This window comes from Lissotriton vulgaris, chromosome 5 (genome assembly GCF_964263255.1).
Source record: "Lissotriton vulgaris chromosome 5, aLisVul1.2, whole genome shotgun sequence".
Taxonomy (NCBI): domain Eukaryota; kingdom Metazoa; phylum Chordata; class Amphibia; order Caudata; family Salamandridae; genus Lissotriton; species Lissotriton vulgaris.
Window position 1 is genome coordinate 906,700,813 of NC_141693.1, and position 16,618 is coordinate 906,717,430.

The following is a 16,618-nucleotide window of genomic DNA, read 5'->3' on the forward strand; positions in this document are numbered from 1 at the left end:
TGACATGCTTTAAGCTACAATATAAGATAATAAAAATGGTATATAAGGGGAAGAAGTCACAAACTGCCTTGGAAGTATTCTTGTACTATTGAGAAAAATAAAAAAAATTCTATATTTATTTTAATACAGGAAGACTTATTTCTTGTTCATTTTACAGAAGTTATTCACACTAACCCAAACATTCAACGTTTGCAGGTTTTTCCCAATCTTTTATATTTGGCCTACTTTTGTATTTTAGATGCAGAAGGGATTAGTCAAGGCATACATTGATGAGGAAATTAGCCCATTAGTTTAGACCTTCAACTTACACTTGGTGTTAGAGCTATATTAGTTTCATGTAGCGTGGCACACATGGCTTGTTTCCCAATTTTGCTAGTATTCTGAGCAGATTAGAGCATGGCCAAAAGCAGATTCTATATGCATGTGTTACACTGAAAGCTTAAAGCGAAAAATGTGAGTTTTGCCTTTTGAGTAGTTGAAGCATGCAAAATGAATTTTGATTTCCATACCGATCCCATGTACGTTGCCCAGTTTTGCAAATTATAGCCACGTTGTCAGTTCGTAACCTAAACATTAAGAGAAGAAAAAACTCAAATCCTGCACATACACATTTAATCAATGATGGACCAAGGAAGAAATCATTTCCTCCTCAATTTCCAAAAGGCCTTGCTTTGCTGAAAAGATTCCACAAAACAAAAACAGAAAACACAATGTAAATTTAAATTGAAAATGCTAAAAAGCGTGAAGTATAAAAACCCATCCTAAATCTTCTTATTAATTTGTGTTTTTGAAGCACTCTGTACCAAAATGTTGTACTTATGGTACCTAATTGTGAAAGACAAGCAATTCAAGAATCTAACTAACTCATTCTGACTCACAGAACCAGGATTTCTGGAACATTGCAACTGTAAACCACACTTACGATGGTGCAAAATGGTGAGCTTTCGGTCATTGTAAATCTAGGACTACGTTAGGGAGAGGGAGGTCTGATATTTCCGGCCAGTCCACTCTGTTGCAAATGGACACCCAAAAGTCTATCGATTAGTGAGCATTACCATACCTGTTGAAGGTAGTTTTCCATCACTAAAGCATACTTTTGAGTACACTTGTAATGAAGCAGTAGTGACATTTCAGGGAGGCTTGGGAGGTAAACTCTGCTCCGCTGGAGGAGTTTGCAGAGATTTTCCCACTCCACGTTTCATGTAGAGCATGGACTTCCAAAAAACGCCATGGTGCGGAGTGGAGTTTTTCCTCTCTCGCACTCGCTAACATTAAGTTGGCAAACACGAGCGTGGAAAATCCAGCCGTAGACCACCTCTCGGTCAGATTTCTCAATGCAGGTGGTTGCGGCAGGTCACGGCAGGGTGCCAACGCTCACACTGAGAAACCTGGCCCTCACGTTGAGGAAGCTGCTGCTCGAGTAGAACCTCTACTTGAGCGACAGAAAGAAGCTGCGCCCTTTTGTGCGGAGCGTGGTGCCATTCGTGCTGATTTTACAAACGGTGCTAAAAATCAGCGGCGCTTACCTCACTCCGCCGTTTGCGGAACTCCGTGGAATGTAGTGCAGATTTTTTGTCACGTAACGCAGAACTCTGCAAACTCTGCCTAGGCTTAATTTCAGTTTGGGAGGAGTGTATATAGTAGGATGGATTTCTCTATAAGGAAAGTATTTTGCCTGTGTTAAAAAATTTAATTGCGCAAATACACCAGAAAATGTAGTGATTTGAGAGACTACTAGAAATCTGTAATTGTGATTTTCGTCCATACATATGGGATTTCTTTTGAATCCTATACAGGTTGGAAAAGGAACCCAATTACAAGAAAGACCCTGTAGCAGTAGACCCATGTCGTTTGAAACCTCCGCTTTCTGAATAAGACCCTTCATTTTATTGCATGTCTGCTGTCCTACAGGTGAACATTAAATAATCATTAAGGAGGCTTGAAACCACATTTAAAGAAGCGCCATTATACCATTACTGAAGCAATGCAGTTTATTTTACTGAAATGGGTGTTTGCATATTTTATACCACAAATCAACTTTGTAAATAAGGCCCTTCATTTTATTCTGTATCTGCTCTCCCACAAGTGAACATCAAATAATAATGCTTACGATGGAGTAAAACCACATTAAAAGATGTGCCCCAATAACAACACTGAAGCAGTACACTTTTTTAAATTAGAATAGGTGTTGCGTCACCATCTATAAGGGGTGGGCCTGGCACAGCACTATCAAGTATCTGCTCTTTTGAAAGTTATTGAGTGAAATAAAAGCTTGTCAAATGGCCACCAATTTTACAAAAATAAAAAATCACGTGTGAGCTGTATTTAGAAATATATTGTTAATCAATATTGACATTTTATGCCTTAACTACTAAAAGATATAGGGGTCATTTAAAGTTTTGAGAAGGTGAGTAAACACTAAAATTGGTGGATGCTTTTTTTTGTAAGATGTCAGTTAGAGGTGGGAGAATCATTTGGTTTCCGTCATCAGAACCTCAACTAGCACCACTGTTGGAAACCATTATCAAGTGACCCATACACCACAGTGCGGCCGGCGACAATGTGTCATAAGGCACAACATATTTAAGCTAGGTCTACCTATACATGTTTTTCTTGGTTGCAGATGCCATGTAAATCATGGATGTCGTGAAAAGGAAAATCTAAATACTTCCCCCTCTCCCCTCGCCTCTTGGGAGAAAATTTCCAGCACACGAGGGACATTTCTTTTTTCATAATCAAACCCCCTAGTTTTGCCATTTATTTCTGTAATACAAAAAAAAATGCCAAGTGGGCTGCCCTGTCATGAGGGCCCTCTCACCACTACTTTTGGTCTGAAAATGCAGCACCAGTGTTGGCAGAAGCAATTTCAGCAACAATGGCCTCACAGATCAGGAGAGAACGTAGAACTAAGAGAACTAAGGTCCAGGCACAGCGGGTACTTCTTACTCCCCATTAGTTTGGAGGCCCAGATGCCCACCTTTGAATTATCCCCCATACTTTTTGGCGACTAAACCGGCTTTCCTTCTTATGGCATGTGTTGGGTACCAAACTGCCCAGTGAGAATGTTTCTTCTGAGTCAGAGATGTAAAAGGAGATATTACACAAATCTTTAACTGGAGAAGCAGGGAACATATTTCTGGATATGATATCATCTCTAAATGGGGCGGGGAACTGCAGGTGTGGGAGGACTGGGCAGGAGTCAGGCATGCTGGGATTTAAACCTATGGTCTACGAGTCACGCGGATATCAGATGCAAGCAGTGAATTCAATGACCTTACTTATCAACACTGGGAAATGTCCTAGAGTTGCATCACAACTATACAAAACTTATTTTTTTATTTGCCTTGTTTACATTTTACCTATTGTTTGGCCCAACTCCATCAACACAATCACTGTGTAAAATAGAAAACCGCAATTTAAAAAATCATTTTACAACAGATTTGACTAGTTAAAATGTATTCCTTGAACTTTATTTCGTCTTTACATAGTCAAATTCACAATTATATAAATGGTTCGGTGACTTAAACTTTCTTGGGGCGTTCAGGTATTCCACAATATCATAACAGACAATAATTTCTATTCCTGCCTGAAGTTGTAAACACTGAAAAAAAATATTTTGAAAAGAAAAACAATTAAGAGATGTTTTATAAGCAATAGGCGATTTTGGTATTATTGAACACTTTCTGTAAATGGATTGCAAAACCTAATTCACCTTTAGTCTGAAATGCTATAGGTGGACCATTTGTTTTCCATGAGCCCATTCTCATGTGAATCCAATAAAGGACCGACCGGAAATAGACCAGTTTTAAGCATGGGTACGTCATGGTGTTTTTTTTTCTTTTACTGTCAGTCATGCTGCACAGCTGGCCCGTTGGCAAATTAACATCGATGGTGGGAAAGGAGGGTAGTGACAAAGCAGAATGTGATGGTGTGAGCAAAGCAACACAGACGTCAGGGAGGGTGGGAAGGGAAAGCAACAACACCATCAAGCAATAATGTAGGATGGGCAGGCTTAAATAGTGGAGCAGGATTGGAGGAGGGGAGACAGCCTTAAAAGATAAGGACTTTTATGGACTGGTGCAACTAAAATAAAAAAAGTATCTTTGATAGTGCAAGTGGAGGAAGGACACTGAGCAATAAATAGGCTAGGATCCACAGGAGGGACTAATACACGTGGGGAAAGTGAAGCATGAACGCACTGATCAAAGAGAAGCAATGAAATGAGAGTGACAATGAGGGCTTCCAATGGTAAAACAATGGGCGGGCTTTAAGTCCTCTCTAAGTAAACAAAATGTCTTGTAAGCAAATGCACATGCATTGTCTCAGGCGAGACCTAAAATGGAGTTAAAAAAGTATTACTGAGGAATGCCTTACTTTAAAGATACAGGGGGTTACCACAAAGCTTTTAACAAAGGTTCTGATTATGGGTTTGGCAGTCTCACTGCGGGCCACCACACCATCGCCCAAGTGTGAGACTGCCAAACCCGTAGTCAGACCACCCGCTGGATAATGAGTTACATTTTCAGGAAGTGTGCGTGACAATTGTATGGAATCACCTTTCAAGCAGCAGAGCATTGAGCATGGGTAAACATTTAGTACTCGCAAAAGGGGACGTGGTCAAAATCTCCTGTATGTCAGTAGGGGTTTGCCTTTAGAGATTATGTGTATTCGTGTACCTTCCAGAGTCACCATATCTTGCTTACGTCCCCATCCTTTCTTCCATACCAGTATCCTTTAAGTGGGATCAGGCAAAATCGTAAGTTTATTAAACTCAGTTTCATGCCCTTGACCAAGTTTGGGATAAATATGTAGGAAGCGATCACAGGTCATAGTGATTGAAGGTCAAGCTACCATGAGCCTTTTCTTTCAATGTTTTCATGCCTTGGTCCCTTGGCCTTGCTTGCTTTAGCAGGAGCTTTGCTGTAAGCTTTGCGGGCAGATCTGCGGTCCAAATTTCATGTGCTTCTAGATCTGTCAGTGAGTTCCTCGTGTACTGCCTCCTATTGTATTCTGCCCTACTTATCATTGAAGGTTGAAACGCTCAGTTCATTTTCTTATTTGCTGAATGGGTAAAGCCATTATCAATAGCTGACTAAGATACTGTTTGAGCTGGACCCATTCCAGAGGTTGACCGTGATAAGCTCTTTATGTGTCCAAGAAAATGGTATCTGTGGAATTTTGCCCCCAGGCAGTCACACATTCTCTATATTCCGCTTGCACTGCTTTTATTTTTATTACTTTATTTTAATAGGATATTTTGGATTTATATATCTGACCAGATATAATGTCAATGCGATTCTGCTATTTACTTTGCCTCCATTTCACCTGTAAAGTACAGCTTTGACTGTGTCATACTACCTTTTTTATTATAAAATACCAGTTTTCTCTTAATGCATAACTAATCACACGGGAATTTGGCAGGATGTCTAGATCATTTCTCATTTAATCCAAGCTGTACTTTCTTTTAGTAAGAAGCTATCACAGGCTTGGTAGATTTTTAGTACACGTTGGGCGTGACTGTGGTGTGTGTGGGTGTGTGTTTAAGAGCATGCTTGAGTGCATCTATGTGAATGTAAGTAGGGCATGTGGGCGATTATATAAATGTGCATCCCTGAGGCGCATAATATGTGCACGTATTTTACCTTTAGAATGGGATTTACATGAGTAAAGTGAGTTGTACTGGGAGTCGATAGCGAGTGCTTTTTATTTTTCCGCACTGGTTCATTGAATGTCGTATGTGTGTCTGCAGTATGTGAGTAGTTGTATTTGTATTTTGTATTTGGAAACGGTACCATCACCCGCGAGGGTATCCTGGCGTCTGTATGCAGAAGTCGTAGAATGTAGGTTGGGAAGATTACATTCACCCCATTTGGTAAATTAGCATTTCTGTACGTGCAGGCAGACGCCTGCAATTTTAATGTACCAGAAATCATGCAACAGCTGAGTTTATCTATCTATGGGAAAGGTAGACGGTGTGCCATATGTTGCGCCTGTCCTCACAGACATACATGAATGACGGGAAAAGGAACACAGAAATATTGACTTTTTTTAAACCTACCGATATTTAGGACAACTGTTGAGCATATAACACATTCTAGAACAGTTACACTAGCTTAGATCTGGGAGTTAAGAGCTTAAATGCTCAGCAAATCTTTAACCAATTTTGAAATGTTACTGGTTAAATCTTTATACATGCACTGCAATTTACAGTCCCAGAAGCCGGCTAGTTCAACTACTTTAATACACATTTACAACACAAATATCTCGAAGGTGGCTCCTTCACTCCCCCCCCCCCCCCCCCCCCCCCCCCACACACACACACACAAAGCGAGTAAAATATTTGGGTCGAAGATGGGAACTTCCTTAAGGTTAGGTAGGACATCTTAGCTAGTCTTATGTGCTACCTAGAAGCGTCTCCATATTACCTGAGAAGACCAATATATGGGTTTTGGTGAAGGGGGAGCACTCCAGCTGGCAAAATGTTATTTTGCCTGCAGTGCTGAAAACCCATACACTATTTCTGGTGGGAATAAACAGTACAGCAGAGTCCTTGGGGAAATGCAGATTTCCTTTTCACCCTTTACTCTTTGGAAGGAGATGCACAATTACAAATAAGGAGCGATTGATTATTGTGTAGTCTATTCCTTTGGTAGCATAGAATTTCCAGTTTGACTAACACTGCAGAAACTGTTTTAGTGACATCATGGCGGCTACACAACTGAACGGAAGTAAACCTGTGATCACAGTCTGAAAATAGATTCTCTATTGGAACGATTTAAATCTTCACATGAATGGTGGTTTCATGGCTGAATACTTTTATGATAGAACTTGTCAAGTAATGGCATAAAGGATCACCATTTAGGTAGCTCATCTTCTCGGCCAAAAGGTCTCTAGGTGGTGATGGAGTTAAAGATGTAATTTGCCACTTGCAGCAATGAGTATGTCAAGAGGCATCTAAAATCACACTGTAATCGGAGTTAATCAGGTACGCTTCTTTCTACTTTCAAAACGTTTTTTTGTACAAATTCACGTAGCATATGACACCTGTCTACATTACAGCATAGCTAACCCTTTAACAAAGAAGCAAAGTGTATCTGTTATTTACCAACATTTTACATTTTAGTTTTTTTTATTATTATTACGAACAGCAAACACAATTGAGAACATAGTTAAGCGATTGGCAACAGTGTATTTCTGTTCAACGGCAGCAGAGCACACACTACATAAAAAGATTCAAAGCCTGAAAAGTAGTACAACTGAAAGAATACAGGCAGGTTTATTAAAGTGCGCTGACTATTGGAAACCAGCCCAAACTTCTAGATAAAGTGTTTACTTTCCAGCAAAAACGTTGGTGCACTGGAACGTTGTCTAAACCTAACACAAACTGTGCTTTGCAATTTGTGACTTTGAAAAAAGGCGACATTCAAAATTTGGTAAATGTGCGTTCCTATATTATCACCTGTGTTTTATGACACAAAGCCCTATCTACTAACAATGATACAACAGGGCTTTTCACCAAAACATAATGCCTCCTTGACAGTGGCGTAGCTAGACCTACTGTCACCCGGGATGGACACCAAGAGTTTGTTGCCCGGTGCAGGTAAGAGCGGGAGGGGGTTACGGACAGCGGACGACTTGTTTTCGGGAGATGGAAGTAGTCGACAGACACGACTTGCTCACTTCCGCCGCCCCTAAAAAAGAGTGCTGCCCAGTGACACCCCCCCCCCGCTATGTCACTGCTCCTTGAAGTATGGCACTAGGAAGACTAAAAGTGCACCAGGACTTGGGAACCTGAAAGTGCACCTGTGCAGGGCCGGACTGACTACCGGGCAGTTTGGAATGCTGCCGAGCTGGGGGCTGATTTCACTGCGTTGGGGGATGATTTCGTTCATGGAGACCTGTGTGTGCTTCGAAATAGTTCATGCAAAACGAATTTCGTGGAAAGACAGTAGCAGCGATATACGGAGATACTCTGTTCTCTCCCTCTCACGCAATGCAGTGCAGTCACAGTTTGTTAGTAAGTCTGCTCCTACCTTTAATAATGCTAGATGTGTTATGAACACAGCAGAAAACATTGAATAGTGTTAAATAACGTTCCATGGCACACCTGATGCACATACACATAAACAACAAGTGTTCTAAAGACATGACATTACATTTCCCTTTTTCTCCCACGCATATTGTGGTGTTTCACACTTCCTACGAAAATTACTGCACTTTTCGTGTTACTGTCTGACTTGTCATGATGCTGCTACTCTAGTCAACAGAGAGAAAGAGGAAGACCTATTCAAAGTTAGTAAAGCGTCATTAATCTAATGAAGCATTCTGCGTTCCTTGGAATTCCCCTCACAGGTCACAAGACATTTCACTCATCAATGCTTTCTGTAGACTGTCAAAGCTTTATGTTTAATATTTATCCCAAGAAGTCCCTCTTAGGCCATAAAGATGAATGCAGGAAGGGGGAGATGTGAGGTAGGAGGGCAGCGTGTGGAAAATGGGATAATTATCGATCTCTGTGAAATCCTTTATTCCAGGGCTGAGAATTCATTGAGTGCAGCAATTACATCCAATTGCAGGGTTTGCCCTGCAATTTAGGGCATAACGTGAATTTTTGTGTTAGGCACTGAAAGTTGGTAGCTCTAGTACAATATGGTATCTGTGCTTGCCATGGTTTACAGCCACCCAACCCTTGAGCTTTCAAATATGTAGGGGTGCCTGAGTGACAATCATTAACATTAAGCTACAAAAGACTGAAATTGGATGAGACATTCTTTTAGGAACATTGGCTTGCTGTTGACAACAACCTCCATTTAATCACTAGAGTAGTGCGTTGTCAACCACTGGGTGATTCTCTGCTCAGCTCTCTACCAAAACCTTATAAACCAGCCTATTTGAAACTTCTCCACTGTGTCGGAGGGGTGAAGATGACCCTGCAGACTGAGGGAGTTGGAGTCAATGTATCACAACAGGTCATCTGCTGTGGACCAAACTGGGAGTTCTGCAGATCCTTCCCACTGCTTGCACCCATGGTCCAGTGTAAGACCTGAAAGTTCTGGGTTTGCCTTCCCCACAAACTCTTTGCCTTCCCCCCTCTAGTTTGCTGAAATTTGTTTTTGCTGGCCTAAGGACACTATGCACTTTACCACTACAAAATTGTGCTAAAGTTCTTGTGATCACTCCTTCAAAAATGAATACATTGACTCATACCCAATTGCTATATTTATTTTACTTGTAAGTCTCTAGTAAAGTGATACTACTTGTACCCAAGGCCTGTAAATCAAATGCTACTAGTTGGCCTGAAACATTTATTGTGCCACCCACTTAAGTAGCCCTTAAAAACATGTCTCAGATCTGCCATGGCAGTTTTTGTGCAGCTTTTAACTGCCAATTCGACCACGCGAAATACACCTCTTGCCTGGCCTAAACATCCCTTTTAAATAAATATGACACCCCTATGGCGGGCCCTAAACACCACATAGGGCAGGGTTCATTATATTTTAAAAGGTGAATATTTACTTTTAATTTGTACATTTCCTGGTAGCGAAGAACAACTAAATTAATATTTTACTATGGTGAGGACTAACTTTCGCATAGGATTACATTGGGTTATCTTATTACACTTAATAAGTGCTTACTTTTAGTTGGGAACGGATTGAAATGTCATGCTTGATCTCCACAGAACTGTAATGTAAACCCTCTTTAATGGTACAGTCGGATTTTAAGTCACAATTCTGAAAATGCCATTTTAAAAAGTTGCATTTTCTGGTCCTGCCAATTTGTTGCCTGCAGCTGTGTCCAGGGTCACATGCCTGTGAATAGCAAGGCAGTTGGCCTCCCAGACTGTAAGACAAAGGGGGGGGGGCTAGGTGTTGGCAGGATGGGCCTTCCTGCCAGGATGTGTTGGCTGAGCTGTTCCCAATTACATTTCAAAGGAGCTGCCTCCAGCACATTCAGACCCTTCTTTTGCCACCCTAAACCTCTTGAAGCTTGGTTAGGGGAAGGGCAGAGGTTTCCAGAAACTAGATGTAGAAGGCCTAGAAGTTTCTCCAACTTCAAAGGCTGCTACCAGGTATAAATATTGAACCCTCAGACCAGCTCTTCAGTTCACTCCTGGCCCTGCAGGCGACCCCCTGAAGGACTGCCTTGTACTTTAGAGGACTGCCCTTCTGCTACCAGAGGACTGTCCTGCTGCTTGAAGATTGCCTTGTACCCTCAGAGGACTGCCATGCTGTTTGAGGCTTGCCTTGCTGCTTGATCACAGGACTATCAGAGTGACTCCAAGTGCTAATTGGATTGCCACCTGTTCTGGAAATTTTGGCCACTGGAGCTTTCACCTCACATTGGCCCTGCCATGCTGCCTATGATAGCAACAACATAACTACTCCTACAAGTGAGAGAATTCAGATTATTTCAGGCTCCCAAAGCAACAAGATTGGCTTGGGCTGCAGGTAATAGTAAGTTTTAATGTATATTGAATTAATAATTAACTGTTGTTGTGGTCATCTCTAAATTACGCAGACAGAGCCACCTTGTGGCAGGCTGTCACAAGCACCGGTGTTGACAATTAAGTGCTGGTGCAGAGCAATGGAAACCACAGGCTCAAATCAAGCACTGATTATATACCAACATACCACATGAGAATTGTCTTATGAATTATCTAAAGCTCTTAATAAAAGAACTGTGAAAAAGCCATCAACGAAAGTGCTTACCAGCTTTGCAAGAGATATCCTTAAATACAATAATTTTTACCTTGAATTGCAAAAAACTATCAGCAAATAGAAGGAATTTCAACAGGCAAATGGATGGCTGCATCCTATGTGAATATCTACATGGGAACTACTAGTAACATCAACCACTGGTATCAGTAACACATATCGAGGATATATGTATAGCATAGAATGCAGAAGGAATAATATTTGAATAATTTAAAGCTCATATCATCAGTATCTATCCTACTCTCAAATTCACCAGCAGCAAAACTAAACGGAAGCATCATCTCCCTTTTCTGGATTGCTTATGAACACAAGATTGTAACTGATCTGCACCACAAACCCAGATGCTCATTTGTAGCTAAACTGGACTTCATGTCACCCACACTACACTAAGCTCTGTATCATCAACAGCCAAGCAATAAGAATAAGACTCATCTGCAGTCGTGACAACACTTGTAAATAACATCGACAGGAGCTTGTAATAGAGTATTTCAAATTTCAAGTTGTCCTCTACCTATCATGCAGCAAAAAGTTGATAAGTCCTTGCAAATACCCATTGAAGAACCTATTTGGAATACCAACGGCAAAAGGCAAAAAAAGTCAAACGGTTTTTCCAAACTTGCCACTCATTCCATATCGCGGAGCTTACAATTTACAATCACTTATTTTGAGTGCTGAACTCAAACAAGCTGCGATGAATACGGGGGTGCATTGCTGTGATTGTAAAAGGTGCATCACTTTTGAATCCCTTTTACAAACATCATAAGTAACAAGTTCTGTTACAAAAAGAACCTCTGGAATAAAACAGCAACTTCCATGTTGCTCAACATGCATTATTTATAAGATTCAGTGCCAAAGCTGTTAAAAACAATATGTAGGCCACACAGTGAATGACCTCTGTACACAATTCAGTAATCACAAATCAGCAATAATATATAATAAACTTGACCAGCCTTTAGCGATTCATTATAGGCTTGTGGACCATTTACTATCAGGTTTGAAGATTTTCCCTGTGGAACTTGCCTTAAAGGAAGAACTACTGGACTCCTAAGAAAACTTCTGGATGTGCTGTTTACAGTCGATGCATCCAGATGGACTGAACATCACTGACAATACAACCTGATTACTGTATATCTCAAGAGATCTCAGGACTGCAGTCAATCCACATTCCTAATGGAATCTTCACTCTAACGCTCTACGAAATTCCAGAAGTTTCAGCAGCTGTGCAGTCACTGAGCATACATCCATGTAGTATCCGAGGAAGGCGCAGGCCACATTTTTGTATTGGAAATATATTTTTGTTCTTTGGTGAGTTCAAGTGTTTGAGTCGCTTCTGTCTTTGAAGGATGCACAACAATGTGCATGGGAATCTGACACCTTATTGCTGGCTACAGCCATGCTTTGCCCCCTTGCCAAAGATACTCACTAGATTAGATGGAAGGCAGTGCAAGTATATAAAAGATCAAGACAAGGTTTAAGGCTCAGCAGTCCATGTAGCCATGCACATCGTGGCTAGTCAGCTCATAAATAGGGCAGATGGGCTTCTGCATTGTGGTGTTGTGGCCATTTTCCAATGCCTTTGATATAACTGGACAGGAGTAACTGTGAAAAAAGCTTAGGTGTGATGTACCAGTGTAATACTCTGAGTGCTCTATATGGGAAAACATGGGTAGAACTAATTACACAGGAACAACACACCAACTGCCTGACCCAATATCAAGTCACACAGGGGCCAAGCAGAGCTGTGTGCTTGCCTCAATTCTTTTTGATATATACATTAGTGGTATGGCTAAAGATGAGGTGAGTAGTAGAGTTGGGCAACAGGCAGCAGATTGGGTCCGTCTTTTATGCAGATGACATTGTGATCCTAGATAGGACACTATCAAGTTTCAGAGGGGTCCTTGGATAGATAGTCAAAGGAAATCACCTCAAATTAAACATGGAAAATACAATAAAGAACAAAAAATCTCAGTTTTGGTTCTTAGCGTAACAACATCATTTGGGTCCCAGGGCATAAACTACTTCAGTGTGTGCCCATGCACAGACATTCGTGCCTTCAGACCAAGTCAGATTTAAGCTGGAGAACAATATATGATTCCAAGAAGCATTCACGTAGTTCCCTTGAGGGAGGTGTAATAGGATCAACTGTGATCATGGTACACTTTCAACTTTGGGCTTTAGGAAGGCATACTGGTTAAGGCCATGCCAGCCGTAACATATAGTAATAAATGTCGTACTCTGTGCACTTGGTCGACATGGATACATTAGAAGCCCTGGTTAGAAGGAGGGTGCTGGCATTGTGCATTTCTATTGCTTCTGAAGCAATTAAACTTGAAAAAAATCTCTTAGGTCTTCTTAGAGTAGGGGTTTGTCGGGCATATTTGAACAAGCAATATCTTACCTCCAGGTTGAATCTTGGCTCTTTGCTTTACATGATTAGGAAGGAGCAATCAAGAGGGAGCTCTAGTTATGAGAGAAAACTAACTGTAGAGCTTACATTTACCCTGGGGATGCAGGATGGGAGGATAGAGTTTTGGCTTAAACGTAGCTTAAGTCCATAACACAAAGCCGCCTTTAAGAATTTCTGATATATACTGCAGAAATGTATGGAAATCTTAGTGATGGATGTTTGGGGTAGTAATCCCAGATATATTCAGTTTTATTTAGTTTTGGGTCAGCACCATGGTGGTAGGTGTATCTACATGTTTATTCTACTGCACATGCTACCTCTTTGGCAGAAGTGTTCCTTGTCAAGCATTAGCAGAGAGACAAGCCTACATAGGCTCACAGGGGGAGTAATAACAAATAATATGCACAGCATATTTCTAAAACGATGTGCCAAAAAAGCAAATGTATTATTTGTGGCTGTGCGAAGCAAAGGCAACGTAAAGCTACTAATACGTGTAACCACGGGAAACCAAAGTGGGCCCAGATTCAGTCAAATTACAATCAATTAAGAAAGAACAGTTTCATACCACTTTACTCAAGGATGCCAGGAGTCTGTAAAAAATAATACAGATGATGACTGTCAATTAACAGTCCCTCATGACTCTGCTGCTTGTGATTGTCTTTCTTCAGATGAAACACATGCACCCACAATTTGTGGGTTCCTGGAGTAAATGTGGTCTCATTTCCAGCAATGAAAGTGGTCCACCATAGACTACTTTCACTTTGGAAATGTTTACCACCTTCAATAGCTGGGCACAATTAGTTCCTGCATTGCTTTCTAAGTTTAAAACCACACCATTGCATGTCCTCCTAGTCCACAATGGACCACAAATGTTTGTCTAGTAGCTCGATATCTAATAAGGATCGCAAAAACAAAATGATGATTTGTGACTGTGGTATTGGCATATGGAAAATTGGCTATTCTGAGCAAGTTTGCATGGGCAATTCCATTTCGTATACCTTCCTTATTGTATTTTTTTCTCTTTACATACACAGCAGCCAATCACACTTGCTGCTGAAGAACATGAGACAGAGGTGACAAATAACTAAATAAATATGGATCTCCGTATGAAACCAGACTGAGTACCAGAATGTCATAATGAGAAACTACGAATCAAATGCAACGTATTTTCTTTCTTCTTTTCCCTGTAAACCAACAAACAAAGTCACTTCAACTCTCACCTTACCCCTATGCAGATATGACAAATGCAAAAGAAGTCGCATAAGGTGGCCGATTACGATTTCGTGAGGAAAGCCTCCGGCTGACAGTCGGATTCTCCTAGACCATGTTGGAACCCATCTGCCTGAATCCGTCGGATTGCAATCCGCATAACCAATTAGGATGTTTGCGGTCAGATTGCAAACAGCACAGTCTTTCCGAATCGATTCCGACCGGCTCTCGGAATATCCGTGTTGGTCGTCCCGCATCGTACAGCTCTACGGACAGCGCTTTCAACCGAGCAAATATAATATTGGTTTCCAACACCCTTTCCGAGTCGGACTGTCCGACATGAAAAGGCTGTCGGAAAGTGACTTTAGGGGGCCCCTTGCAGGCCTCCCTTCATCCTGAGGCCTCCATTTGGGGGCCGAGGGGTTTCCCAAGGGACTCCCCTGTAAAACCATGCACTGTGTGGTAAGCACCATGGTTTGCCTACGACAGGGTGCAGGGTTTTCCGCAAACATCCCTATTCCCCATAGGAGCCAGTGTTGTTGGTCAGAACACAGTCTCCCATAGAAGTAAATGGGACTCCGACCAAACAGTGTTCGGTCACATTTTAATCCGTCGGGTGGAACCGCCGATCACAAGTCGGTCAGATCCGAGAAGGAGTCGGGTGGAAAGTTTCAGCAATGACATCGTAATCAGCCCCATAGTCTAAAAGCTGACACTATGAAACTAAAGGATAGGTGTACAAACCTATTTTTCAGTCACAAACACGCTAATTCGGATGTTTCAATTGCAAAATAGGTTTTTCGTATGTATCAATTCCATTTCAGAAGTCTTCAATCTTTTGCTGACTCCTAAAATGAAACGTCTCTCCTATAGCGATTTGCTATTTTGAAGTAGTGTGCTGTAGGCGTCCCTTCCAAATACACAATCGGCATGAGATGTATTATTGTTTTGCAATTGTAACTGAAAAGTTACAGACTCACGAGTTGGAGTGGTAATCCATTTGAAAAAGGAACTCCTTATGAATTTGTTAATTTAAAGAAAGAAAAGGTTTTTGAGGAGTCAACAATGGTCAAGAGGACCACTGCCAACTGTCAAGAAAACCTTTCTAAAAAAGAAAACTGTTTTTAAACACATCTCCATTTCCTTTTAGGAACTAAAAAATGTTTTTACTTTATTTAAAGGTGATTACACACTTGTGATCTACTGACCTTAGCAGGTCAACATCCCTATAATGGCCACAAATCACAATGAGCTGCTATGTTCAACCTACCTCATTAATATTCATGCAGTAGTCAGGATTACGACTCCAAATCAAAATTTTATAAACTGAACTATTAGTACATAGATCAGTTCATAAAGTGGTGGCAACCCTACTGGCCCTAAAATGCAATGAGATTTTTACGACTAGTAATTCGTACATCTGGTCCCAAGAAATTTAATGAACTTTATTAGAAAAATGGCATATATATCAAATATAAAAAATGTCAAAATGTTTATGTGTCTATAAGGCAGATTCAAGTTTATGCATTCAACTTCGAACGCAGTGATTATAAAATAAATCTGGTGATATATCCTTAAATAAAGTAAGAAATATACCAATCCTATGCACATAAACATGGTAATTGTGTAATTTGTTATGTGACAACGGTGCCCCAGGATCTGTCGGTATATGCTTGGGTATGTGACTGGTGCTAAGTGTGTCTTAGTTCTGACAGTATATACCATGATGCTGTACAGTTTTTCCAGCAGTGTTGTGCCTTGGGTGTGGCTCTATGCGCCTTAAGTACTGCTGTATTGAGTCCATGCATGAGCCACCATCTCTTCTTCACATTCCCTTCCTTTTTGCCACCATTCGTTCTCCTCGCTCCTGCCACACTCATACAGTGCATTTACAGAGAGGGATTGGGAGGCCATTGTGGGATCATGTATGAGCTGAAATTTGAACATGAAGTTATGATCTTGTCTCCCCACGATTTAGTGCAGACCAAGATGCTTCTTATGCATGGATAGAAAAGCATGCACTCATGTTCCTGCTGCCAGGATCAGTGGCATAGCGAGGGTGCCATGGGACTTAATGCAAGCAAAGAAAATATGCCCAGATCCCTTGTTAGGTCCCAAAATACTGCCATGATTGGGGTTCAGAGAGCTCCCTCGTGCCACTGGACCCCAAAGGCACTGCCCCTGCTGCACTAATGATAGCTATCATACTGATCAGGGTGAACCTTGACCCAGTCCTGAGGCGGAAGCTGGGGCTGGAGGTACTCTATTGTTTTAAAATCTTGTACTT

General features: G+C 41.2%; 1 protein-coding gene across 17 annotated transcripts in view; it reads right to left on the reverse strand.

Annotated features, from left to right (window-relative positions):
• Nucleotides 1-16,618, reverse strand: part of BLNK (B cell linker) — an 833,130-nt gene that overhangs the window by 260,863 nt on the left and 555,649 nt on the right. For 9 of the 17 annotated variants that reach the window (XM_086922513.1, XM_086922514.1, XM_086922512.1 and 6 more), the window contains one exon: nucleotides 510-566. The exons of the other annotated variants lie outside the window; for them this stretch is intronic. In XM_086922513.1, coding sequence (XP_086778639.1) covers nucleotides 510-566 — 57 coding nt within the window. The remainder of the gene's footprint in view (nucleotides 1-509; nucleotides 567-16,618) is intronic. 17 annotated transcript variants of the gene reach the window in all.